At 38.9% G+C, this 13,298-nt stretch overlaps 1 protein-coding gene across 1 annotated transcript in view; it reads right to left on the bottom strand.

The window, feature by feature from the left end:
* Positions 1-13,298, bottom strand: part of LOC126187914 (tyrosine-protein kinase hopscotch) — a 157,961-nt gene that overhangs the window by 34,464 nt on the left and 110,199 nt on the right. Inside the window, exon 14 of the mRNA XM_049929271.1 lies at positions 7,251-7,391. Coding sequence (XP_049785228.1) covers positions 7,251-7,391 — 141 coding nt within the window. The remainder of the gene's footprint in view (positions 1-7,250; positions 7,392-13,298) is intronic.

Here is a 13,298-nt window from a genome sequence, read left to right as displayed (position 1 = left end):
TTTAAATAATGTTATATCATAACAGTACTTTAATTTGTGTACTGTATCAACCTCAATTACCCTAAATCACAGATCATTGTTAGTGTGAACCAGTAAAATGTCATCCACAACATTACAGTCCAGACAACTTACATTCTTAGTACACGTGCCAGAGAAGGCACTGTCTTTTCACATTCTTTCCAGCATCCAAGAATATCAGTTTCCAGCTCCACATACTTTTCAGTAGCACAGATTGATATGTACAATAATGCTTCATGGTGTTCGCCTACAGGGTTCAGACTTCTCACTTATCCCCAGAATTACAATGGATGCAGCAGTTTTGATGAGCCTGATGTACTTGCATGTAACTAGATCCAAACCATAATATGTAGCAATATTCACCCACAATCATGTTTCAAGATCATAGAATAATAGGCATATGAGATGTAATCAAAAAATAAGCTAACTTTATATTTTTATGCAAAAATATTTATTTATTCATCAATATTCATGGTGTCCCCTTCAAAGTAATCCACCTCAGATACAATACACTTGTTCCAATGCTTCTTCCAATCCTTGAAGTACTCCTCATAAGCACTTCTTGGTACAGCCTTGAGTAGTTTTTATTTCCTCAGTCATTGAAAATCTTTGTTCTTTCATAGGTCTCTTCAGTTTTGGGAACAGAAAACGTCGCAGTGGGCCAAATCTGGTTAATATGGTGGCTGAGGCACGTCATGTTGTTTTTGGTCAAAAAATCTCTCACAAGCAATGATGAATGAGCAGGTCCCCTGTTGTGATGCAAAAGCCATGGATTGTTTTTCCTAAATTTCAGACATTTTTTGTGTATTGCTTCTCGCAAATGGCACATGATGTCAAGGTAATACTCACTGACTGTACGACCTTGAGGCAAAGATTAATGATGCACTACGCACAGTAGTTGGGGGGGAAAAAAAACAGTGAGCAAAACTTTGACATTTGATCAAACTTGGTGTTCTATTTTTGGTCTTGGCTCTCCGGGATGCTTCCACTGGGATGACTGGGCTTTGGTTTCAACGTCAAAACCCATGTTTCATCACCAGCTATTACCCTTTTGGGCAAATCAGGATCAGCACTGACATCATTCAAGAGCTCCTGAGCGATGCACATGCAATGGTCTTTCTGATCAAAATTGAGAAGTTTTGGAACAAACTTCACTGACACACGTCTCATGCCCAAAACATTTGAAAACATTGCATGACCTGAGCCGACCAATTTCTCTTACAGTAATGCGATGATTTTCCAAAATAATTTTCTTCAGAGCTTTGACGTTATCATCTGTTGTTGACATGCTGGGCGTCCAGAGCGAGGTTCATCACTGGCATCTCCTTGACCATCTTGGAAGAGCACGTACCACTTGTAAACATTTGTTTTATTTAGAGCAGCCTCCCTGTATGCACTGTCAACATTTCAAGTGTTTTAGAGCACTTGATTCCATTTTTCACATAAAATTTTACGCAAATTCTTTGCTCCATTTTTTAATAATAATCGAAAATCACCGAGCACACTAAAACATGTCTAACCTTTCTATCTGTCAAAAACAAATGAAGTATGGTGTACAGTTGAAACTGTGAGCTTATGTTTGGGACATAATCGATAATCAAATGTACATTGCCTGTGCAATTAGAAAAGTCACCTCACTTTTTGAACAGCCCTCATATATATAGTTGTTCCTCATTTGAAATGTTTACACACATGGTACCAAACTCTTTGAAAACATTGTCTCTGTCTTCAGTGCTCATATCAGAAGATCAGAAAATGAGGAGCACAAGAATGTTGCAGTATAGTGGTACAAGTGTAGTTTAATCCTATTATTTCTTCCATCCATGTACCTTCTACATCTCAATTTAAGTATCGCCATGGCATCACTATCTAATTCATCAGGACTCAAATGATCATCCAGAAGTGTACCTCAGGAGAGAAGTGCCAAATCGAGGATTGGATAAATGTCTCATTGTAGATTTTTAAGAGCATCTTTGAATGACTTGAGGAACATGATAAGCTTATTTAAGTTCTTCTCATCTATAATCTGAAGTCTACTCAATTCTCTTTGTGTGGGCAACTACTTAATCCACATACTGAAACCAGCATTTCCAACGAGGTGTTCCATTGGACTCCAACCTCTAATGTGAGTGATTCTGTGAGTTTCTTTCAAAGATCAACTCTTACAATATGTCACTATTGCTTCACATAATCTCCTCTACATGAGTTAGTTCTGGCTGTGATGCTAAAAACTCCAACTTCAAAGTATGTTTGAGCAAAGTGCTACGGCAATTGCAGGTGCAAGGAAGTCTAGTTAAGTCTTTCAGAGCTGCCACTATATTTGAACCCTGATATGTTATCAAAGGTGCTAACTTAATGAATACTCAGAAATTTGCAAAGATGCAAAATGGTGAACAAGCTCCTATAAAACATTAACTGCTGCTTCTTCCTCACTGGAAAATTGGGCAGTAAATAGTACTCTGTTCTCCATATGCTAATTCTTTGCTAATAAAGGATACAGTCACTTATTTTACATGCATCATCCATACACATTACAGTTTTGGTAGAAGCTCTTATCTGTAAAAGCAGCAGTAACTCATAGAATATGCACATTTTTAAAAGCATCTGCAGTGGATTTTACCTGATTCTTAACTGTAGTTGGGTGGGATAGTATAGCCTCCAATCGATTTTACGACCCACTTCGGCTCGTACAGGTATGAATGCTTCGGCTATTTTTTTGAAACCTGAGTCATGAATGGCCTAAGATCTTTGAAGCACATGAGTGCCACTGAATTGTAAGTAGCACACTTTTACACACATAAAAAAAGCTTTGCATCACCTCAATTCCGAGAGTTCCGGAACCTGTACAGAAAATTGTAATAGAGATCAACATAAACATCATTTCCGCCCTTTTTATTGGTCATGAAAACCACACATTGCATGTTGTACCACCATACAGCAATACAATCAGAGGTGGTGGTCCAGATTGCTGTCCACACTGGTACCTCTAATACCCAGTAGCACATCCTCTTGCATTGATGGTTGCCCTATCGGTCAGAGGATGGCATTTACGTATTGTACAGCCGTTATGGGACCTTCCATGACCACCAGTGGTGTATGTCAGCTCCATGTAATGCCACACCAAAACAGCAGGGAACCTCCACCTTTTTGCACTCACAGGACAGTGTGTCTTAAGGCGTTCAGTCTGACTGGGTTGCCTCCAAACACATCCCTAATAATTGTCTGGTTGAAGGCATATGTGACACTCATCGGAGAAGAGAACATGATGCCAATCCTGAAAGGTCCATTCAGCATGTTGTTAGGCTCATCTGTACCGCACTGCATGGTGTCGTGGTTGCAAAGATGGACCTCGCTATGGACGTCGGGAGTGATGTTGCACATCACGCAGCCTTTCGAGCACAGTTTGAGTTGTAACATGACAGCCTGTGGCTGCACAAAAAGCATTATTCAACATGGTGGCGTTGCTGTCAGGGTTCCTCCGAGCGATAATCCGTAGGTAGCGCTCATCCAATGCAGTAATAGCCCTTGGGCAACCTGAGCGAGGCACGTCATCAACAGTTCCTGTCTCTCTGTATCTCCTCCATGTCCAAACAACATCGCTTTGCTTCACTCTGAGACGCCTGGACACTTCCCTTGTTGAGAGTCCTTCCTGGCACAAAGTAACAATGTGGACACAGTCAAACCACAGTATTGACCATCTAGGCATGGTTGAACTACAGAAAACATGAGCCGTGTACCTTCTTCCTGGTGGAATGACTGGAACTGACCGGGTGTTAGACCCCCTCTACCTAATAAGCGCTGCTCATGCATGGTTGTTACATCATTGGGTGGGTTTAATGACATCTCTGAACAGTCAAAGGGACAATATCCACAGTCAACGTCTATCTTCTTGAGTTCTGGGAACCAGGGTGATGCAAAACTTTTTTTGATGTGTGTAATATGTGATTCTTCACTACCTACCTCAATATCCAATAAATATACGTCTTTTTCTATTGAATAATGTATTCTTTTTAAAGACCATCAATGATGAAATGGAAATCAGTGTTGGTTTGCAACAACATAAGTTGAGATATTTTATATTTTTTTTATACTGAGAATGAGCTTTTTCATAGGCTAATGACCTGTCATGTCCTCTGGTACTTGCCTAGCAAAACACTGTTTGAGAATTCCGCCACAGTTATGACTATACAGGGTGTTACAAAAAGGTACGAGCAAACTTTCAGGAAACATTCCTCACACACAAAGAAAGAAAATATGTTATGTGGACATGTGTCCGGAAATGCTTACTTTTCATGTTAGAGCTCATTTTATTACTTCTCTTCAAATCACATTAATCATGGAATGGAAACACAGCGACAGAATGTACCAGCGTGACTTCAGACACTTTGTTACAGGAAATGTTCAACATGTCCTCCGTTAGCGAGGATACATGCATCCACCCTCTGTCGCATGGAATCCCTGATGCGCTGATGCAGCCCTGGAGAATGGCGTATTGTATCACAGCCGTCCACAATACGAGCACAAAGAGTCTCTACATTTGGTACCGGGGTTGCGTAGACAAGAGCTTTCAAATGCCCCCATAAATGAAAGTCAAGAAGGTTGAGGTCAGGAGAGCGTGGAGGCCATGGAATTGGTCCACCTCTACCAATCCATCGGTCACCGAATCTGTTGTTGAGAAGCGTAAGAACACTTCAACTGAAATGTGCAGGAGCTCCATCATGCATGAACCACATGTTGTGTCGTACTTGTAAAGGCACATGTTCTAGCAGCACAGGTAGAGTATCCCGTATGAAATCATGATAACGTGCTCCATTGAGCGTAGGTGGAAGAGCAAACTAAAATGAGCTCTAACATGGAAATTAAGCGTTTCCGGACACATGTCCACATAACATCTTTTCTTTATTTGTGTGTGAGGAATGTTTCCTGAAAGTTTGGCCGTACCTTTTTGTAACACCCTGTATTAGCATGTTTGTGAGATTAATCTTTGTAAACTGTGTTGAGTTTTGGCAAAAGACCCAAATTTCAACATGTTAACAGGAGAAGTGTAGTGGTTACTCAAAACGTGCCACTGATGGCACACTCCTGTGCACTTTAGCACGGGAATGAGTCAAGAGTAAGAAGCGACTGCAGTGCCATAGTTCTCAGGCTCTTTATACTCACAGAACTATCAAGGGAAGGAAAAGGCCAGTGCAGCACTGACAAAACAGTGACACCTTGATTTCTAAGGTACACAACCCTCAACACTGAACTTGTACTTGCTCCATTTCTGATCTCTGTCATTATCATCAGGCTGTTATTTCAGCTGGTCACAGTGCTATAAAGGCCTCTTCCAGCTTATTCCACCCAACAAAAGTTGTTGATTCAGCATATTTTACACAATACATTTCTTTTCAACACCCTTGAAAACTTGATCCTATCAAACGCTTTGAGACTTTCCTCGAAGTTTCAATGCAAGTGTTTTTATAAGTAGTGTACAGCTGTGCTTCTTTTCTTTATTATGTTTTCCTAATATGACAGAGACAAATTGTAAATGGGCAAGTAGACTGATAGACCAAGAGCCCAAGGTCATATCTGATGAGAGCATCACATCACAATTTATAACCACCACTTTAAAAGCCTGTCAAGCAAATGTATAATTCAATGTCAAAGGCTATGCATTCCACACAAAAACCTGAATAACATGCAAAATTATCCTTTTACATGTTGATGACAACTACAAACAAACATGAAGTTCTTGAATGAGAAGAAACAAACTGTAATAAAATGTTTCCAGTAGTGCTAAAATAGATAAAATGTCATTACCTTAGTTATGTGGTGCATCGTAACAAACAGAAAATGTGTATTTGTTGGTTGACTTGCTATAATATACTGTATAATTATAAAATCCATGAAACATTTCAAAAAACTGGTACAGGTAAATCGCCAAGAACATCACATGTTCCAGTATGTGGAAGACAAATGCTCAAAGTTTTTTTTAATATATAATGTTTATAAATTTTCTATGTATCAACCTTTCATAACATGGCATATATCTAATTAGTAGTCCAGTTTTGCACATACTCAACCCAGCATATCAGGAGTGAGAATAAGAACAGCTGCTGTGAGGTGCTGTTGCAAGTCTTTGAGGATCTGTGGTAGAGGTGGAACATAAATGCTTTCCTTGATGCAAACTGACAGGAAAAAATTACAAGGCGTAAAGTCTTCTGAATACAGAGGCCACTCAAGTAGTGCCAAGTCTGCAATCACAACACAGCCTATCTCCTAAGTAATGCTGTGTCGACATACCATTCTGGCAATCTCTTACACACTTGTGGAAATGCGGAAAGAGACATATTGTTGAAAGGTGAAATCTCTGCTATCAGTTTCAAAGAATGTCTTTTTGGACACCGTACAGAACAGGTTAACTTTCTCAGAATCCTAGACATGCCTGACAGTTGCATGTACCCTCTCTGCCCCCACATGCAAGAGATATGTTGGCTGACCACCTCCAAAAGATGAAAAATGCTTTTGTCACTGAAGATTAATTTGCTTGCAAACTCATCATTTTCAAGATGATTCTGCATATCATTGCAGAACCGTACATAGTACAATTTCTTGTCATGGCTTATGGATTGTGCATGAGCTACAATTTGTACAGCTCCGCTCGTAATCGCTTATGAAGGATTTTCCAGGCTGTTGATTGAGCAATGTTCAGTTTTCCACTAGCTCGATATGTAGCCTTTGTGTGACTTTGCAACATCACATCACTCACTGTACATTCACTACTGATTGGCACATGGTAAAAAATTTCTCTGCCTGGTTGCTCATTTTCAACGCTAACTTTACAGCAACGCATTAGAGAGAGAGAGAGAGAGAGAGAGAGAGAGAGAGAGAGAGAGAGAGAGAGAGACTGTCTTTCACATATTGTATCATTTATTATGAAATATTTAGCCATTTACCTACACCGATTTTTAAATGTACACTCTATTGTATGCAATAAGTTAGATGTTCAAGATTGCATTGTAGAATGTGGTACAATGCTGTATCCATAATCCAAATGTGTGATGCTGTAGGTACAGCAACTCATACTTCCACTAAACCATGGGCAAAAGACTTTTATATTAGCAAAACACACTTTGTTAAAAAGACGAAACAGAAGGAATATATATTTAACAATCAACTACACCAATATGACGAGGCTGCATAAAAACAAAAATAGATGAAAGAGCTCAAATAAACTAAACAGACTTTACCTTCATAATAGCTATCTCACGCTCGAAATCTTGCATGCTTGTGGCAAGGGCACTCGTTTTCAGTTTTTTTATTGCAACTAACTGTGGCTCAATATCACCACCCCGTTCCATTGAACCTTTGTATACTTCTCCATAAAAGCCCTGTAAAAATAATGCATGATTAAAAAATACCAATATTCATGAGAGTTGATTTACTATCACCTGCAAAATAAAAAACAAGAACAAGGGTTGAGAGAACAAAAATTATGGAAGAAATAGAAAACACATATGCACTACACTTCTGTACTTCTTTACAAGAGTTCCCTTGGCAAGAGAAAATGGCAGACACTAAATAGAGACGACAAACACGAGATGGGAAGATGTACAGGTACTGGGGGGGGGGGGAAGAAAGGATGGGTGGTTAAAGTTTAACACTCTACTATGATTAAGTCATTAGCTCAATACTGGATTAGGGATGGGCGAAGGTAGCAGCAGTTGTACTGTTAAATGAATCACCCTATCAATTGTCAACAGTGATTTAGAAATGTTGTGATGTGACCTTACCAGTTGGGTCTCATTCAAGAGATTGAGAAGGTCCAAAGAAGAGCAGCAAGATTGGTGACTGGTACATTTAGCCATTGCAAGAGGGTTACAAATCTCGTAGAAAGTTTGAAGTGGGATACGCTTGCAGACAGATGATGCGCTAAACGGAAGGGGCTGCTCACTAAATTCCGAAATCCGATCTTTGCCAACGACGTAGAGCATATATTATTATCACCAAATTTCACATCATGCCATGATCACCACTCAAAGATAAGGGAAATTAGAGCTCGTACTGAGAAGTTCAGACAGTCGTTTTTCCCTCATGCGATCCGTGAGTGGAATAGAGGGGCGGTGGGGGGGGGGGGGGGGGGGGGATGTGACTTTGGCGCGAATTGTAACCTCCACCACACACCGCTTGGTGCCTAGCGGAGTATATATGTAGAAGTAGATATCCAGGCAGATATGGCTGAAAGATGGATGTGAATCCCAGTCTTCTAAAGTATGAGAGCAGTGGCTTGAGAATTACATTAGGTATAGCAAAGAAGCAATTTCACCCATATTCTGATAACGAGGGAGACTACTCATCAAAGGTAAGAGTAATTTTACTTCCATACAACAGACATTGTGATACTTATTTAACTCACGGATTTTATGTATTTGCAGTATGGAAAATTAAGTTGTAAGACTGTTTCACCTTTGTCCCCACTAAGAGTAGCTTCTCTCACAAGAGAGATTGATTTGACTGTTCTAAGGAATATTTTCTTGCCTCATCACAAATCTTTGTTACAGATTTCAGAGATTTCTGTGAATCCTTCAATCACCAAAAATTTAATTTCATCAATCATTAGGTTTCTGAAGATTTTTATTGTTTTAACCCAATCAGTGCACAGGAGTATTTTCACTGGTTTCATATTACAACAATAATTACATTTCTATCACTTTTCCCTTCTCAGTTAACATAATATATGAGATATTCAATTACCACTTTCAAATTGAGTGATGTTGCATGGTGATAAGACACTGAATTTGTAATCAGGAAGATGGTGCTTCAAATTCCTGTCTGGCTATCCAGATTTTGCCAAATTCCTTCCTTGTCCTTCCTCAAACCAAGCTATTGCCACATCTCTGAGTACTCCATTGTCAAACAGATGCTAAACTATAATCTTCCCTCCTTCCTTACTTCCTCATTTTCAAGCAAATTTCTTTGCATGTGTATGAGGTGCTGCCTTCAGCATAAATGCTCTTTGTTTTCTACTACATACTATAATTTGTGGTTAGTTAACAGTCAAGCAACACCTTGTGCTATGGCTGTAAATGTGACAATATTGGTTATGTTACTAAATTTCCGAATTTTAAATTATCTGTTGTGCCATGTTCCAGCTTTGTTTTTAATCATCAGTCTTTCCACTCGTTTGATGTGCCTCACTACGAATTCCTCTTCTGTACCAACCTCTCCAATTCAAAGTAGTACTTGCACTGTATGTCCTCAGTTATCGGCTGGCTGTATTTCGATCTCGATCGAAATAGCCTTCCTTGCTGGTGGCTTCTTACCGTACTTGGTTCTAAACATCCATTGAACAGCTGTAGCATGCTTGTTTTTGTCAGACTTCAACACACAGAAAGCTCGCTCCACACCTGAACTCACCAGGTTTGTGACTAGTGCTGACTATCGGCAATTTACCAAACTACGCTGAGGCGATATAAATGAAAAAAAAATCATGGTTTCTCTTCAAAATGACATATGTATGATATCTGGTTCTTGTGCAATAAATAATTGAAAGTGTTCCCGGACTTTATGTACACCCTGTACTTCTGCAGTACCACATCTCAAATGCTTCGATTCTGTTCTGTTCTGCTTTTCCTATTGTCCATGATTCACTGCCATACAATACTGTGCTCCAAATGTACATTCTTAGAAATTTGTTCCTCAAATTAAGAACAATGTTTGGTACCAGCAGACTTCTCTTTACCAGGAATGTCCTCTTTGCCTGTGCCAGTTTTTGTTTTCCATGTCCTCCTTGCTTCACCCATCATGGGTTAATTTGCTTTCTTAACTTTTTCTACTTCATGATCACCAATTATAAGTTTTTCATTGTTCTCATTTCTGCTACTTGTCATTACTTTAGTCTATTCACAGTTTATTCTCAATCCATATTCTTTATCCATCTGACTTCATACCACTGAACAGATTCTATAATTCTTCACTTTCACTGAGTATAGCAATGTCAACAATGTATCTCATCCCTGATATCCTCTCACTTTGAATTTTAATTCCACTCTTCAACCTTTCTTTCATGTCCATCATTGCTTCTTCGATGTACAGACTGAAGAGTAGGAGTGAAAGATTGCACCCTGTCTTGCACACTTTTTAATTTCAGCACTTTGTTCTTGGTCTTCAAATCTTATTGCTCCTTCTTGGTTCTAATATATATTGTATATTAACCATCTTTCCCTATGGCTTACTCAAATTTTTCTCAGAATTTTGGAAAATTTTGCTCCAGTTTACATTGTTCAATGCTTTTTCTGGAACCACAGATCCTATTAGTACATCTTGATTTTTCTTCAGTTTTGTTTATACTTTCAAGCCTAATGGCAGAACTGCCTTTCTGGTGATTTTATCATTCCTAAAGCCAAACTCATCATCATCTAACAGATACTTAATTTTCTTTCCCATTCTCCTGTATACTATTCTTGCCAGTGACTTGGATGCATAAATGTTAAGCTGATTGAGTGGTATTTTTTGCACCTATCTGTCTTTGCTATCTTAGGAATTGTGTTATTGATATTTTCGCAAAAGTCTGATCGTACATCGCCAGGCTCTTAGATTTGACACACCAGCTTGAGTCTGGTTGCTATTTCCTTTAATGACTTTAGAAATTCCATAAAATTTGTAAAGTGTAAAATTTGTATTTATTATATGAAACAAAAATTCTATCTATGTACCTATAATTGAAAAAAAAGGTCCAACTTTTATGTCCATTCATTAAGCTAGGGTCTCTTGAGTATTTTATTATTATTATTATTATTATTATTATTATTATTATTAGTAGTAGTAGTAGTAGTAGTAGTAGTAAAGTATGAGAGATGAAGACATGAAAAATTGGTTTGTTCCGTTCAAATCTTTCACTTTATTGCAGTTATGTACAAACTTACCTATTATATTCAACAGTCTTTCTTAAATTGTACTCTCTGTTCTGTTTATATGTGGCTAAGATTGATTTTTTGCACAACATGAGAATCTGAATGTCACACACAGAACTCAGAAGAATCAACACTTAAATTTATAAGAATTGAGACCAAGGGCATCCACACGAAGTTTGTAAGTATGGGGGCAGGGGTTAGACCTGAGGGTACAGAGTATTTTTAATATTTTGGAAGACAAATGGCAACTTGTTAGTTGTCATAAAAAAAATTCCAGTTCTGACCTGGTTAAAAAACTGCATAATATTGACTTTTAAATCATTTTCTTGAAAGAAAAACACCTGACTACATTATATTTTTTCTTTTCCCAGAGAACAGGGGGGGGGGGGGGGGGGGGGGTTGGTCACCCCTTGTTTAAAACAGAAAGACAATAACTGGTGTCATTGGTTAGTTATAAGTTAACATATTTATATTTAGTGTGACATAAATGAAATTAGTGAATTATTGGAATATAACTGCCCGATAGTATGAGGTCTGTTCAAAAAATTCCGGGACATTCTTAATTTAGCACCAATGTTGTGTTGGAGAAAATACGGTTGATGCCCTGCACACACTTGTGTTTAATGCGTAACTGCCACAAGTTTCATTGTTGTATGTCTGTTAGTTATTGTTCAGTGCAGTTTTGAATAGAAAGTTGTGTCGCGCAATTTGTGGATTTCAAGATGCAAGAGTTAGAGGAGCAATGCATCTGCGTCAAATTTTGCATGAAACTCAGAAAACTTTTACACAGACACACCAAATTATGCAGGAACCCTATGGTGATGGGTGCTTGAGCTGTACTCAATGTTATGAATGGCTCACACAGTTTAAAAAATGTCCAGACGGAAGTTAAAGAAGACCCTTGTTCAGGATGCCCTTTAACATCTACCGATGATGCTCATGTCAGGAACGCCAACGAAATTGTGCATGCCAATCGAAGACAGACTGACTGAGATATTGTAGAAGAATGTAATAGAAGAATGTAACATTTCCATTTAATCATATCACAAAATCATGAGACAGCATCTTGGAATGTATTGTGTTGCCACCAAGTTTGTCCCAAGTCTCATGAGTCAAGACCAGTAATACCTTTGCCTTGCAATCTGTGAAGAGCTTTTAGATCACACAAACAAGGACGAGGTGTTTGTTAAGAGAATCATAACTGGTAATGAGATGTTGGTCCATGGTTATGATGTTAAGACCAAGGTTCAGCCTTCACAAGGGGTTAGGAAAGGTTCTCCAAGACCAAGAAAAGCTCGTCAGGTCAGGTCAAATCTACACTGATGGTTTTCTTTGACTTTGGAGGATTAGTTCATCATGAATTTGTGCCATAAGGCCAAACTGTTGTGTCATCTGCAAGAAAATGTGAGAAGGAAACTGCTTGAAATATGGTGAGACAATTCATGATCCTTACATCACAATAATGCATCTGCACATTCATCCCTGTTGGAGCACTTGACTATTGCACAAAAAATGAAATCACTGTGCTGCCCCATCCTCCATTCTCTCCAGTCCTGGCCCCTGAGGACTTTTTTTATTTCCAAAGTCAAAAACCCCATTGAAAGCATGAAGACTTGCGACAGACAAGATAAAACAAAATTTGCAGGTGGTGCTCCATGCAACCCAGCAAGAGGCATAGCAAGACTGCTTCTGGAATAGTGTATCTATTGTAGAGAGGAGTATTTTGAAGGAGATTATGCACAATAAGTAAAGGGTAAGCGCAGAAAAATTTTATGGACAATGTTGCAGAATTTTTTGAACAGACCTCATATAGTGGTGCCATCTGACATTGCTATGGAAACCTGACCCTCACAAATGCTGTGGCACCACTAACCAGAGAGATCATCGTTAGGAGCACCTTCTGGCAAGATTACACAAGAATCCAGCACATAAGCTGGCCCAAAACTGGTCCGAGTCTGCCGCAATGCAATTTGGGGAGTGTGTCAGAAGTGTGCAATCAGTTTGCCTATTGGTACATAAGAGAGATGTTGAAAAATAAATAAAATAAAAATAAAAAAACCTGAACTGGATTCAGGTGAGAAGTTAAAGCTCTTAGACCCTACCCAAAACTTCTCTCCTGAACCCATTTCTCTCCTCACCCCTATGACACCTTGCACTCCTATCTTCTACATGCTCCACAAAATCTACCATCCAAAAATTCTGGATGCCCTGTTATAGTTGATAACTGTGCTTATAGTGAAAGAGTTCCAGCCCTCATTGAACAACAGCTTCAACCAACTGCCGGGAGTCTAATCTTCCATGTCAAAGATACCAACCACTTCCTTCACTGACTCTCTGCTGTTCATACCCTTCATCTCCTGGATCTCTGCTTGTCACTGTTGATAC

Source organism: Schistocerca cancellata, chromosome 5, assembly GCF_023864275.1.
Source record: "Schistocerca cancellata isolate TAMUIC-IGC-003103 chromosome 5, iqSchCanc2.1, whole genome shotgun sequence".
Lineage (NCBI taxonomy): Eukaryota > Metazoa > Arthropoda > Insecta > Orthoptera > Acrididae > Schistocerca > Schistocerca cancellata.
This window is presented reverse-complemented; position numbering and strand designations above follow the sequence as displayed.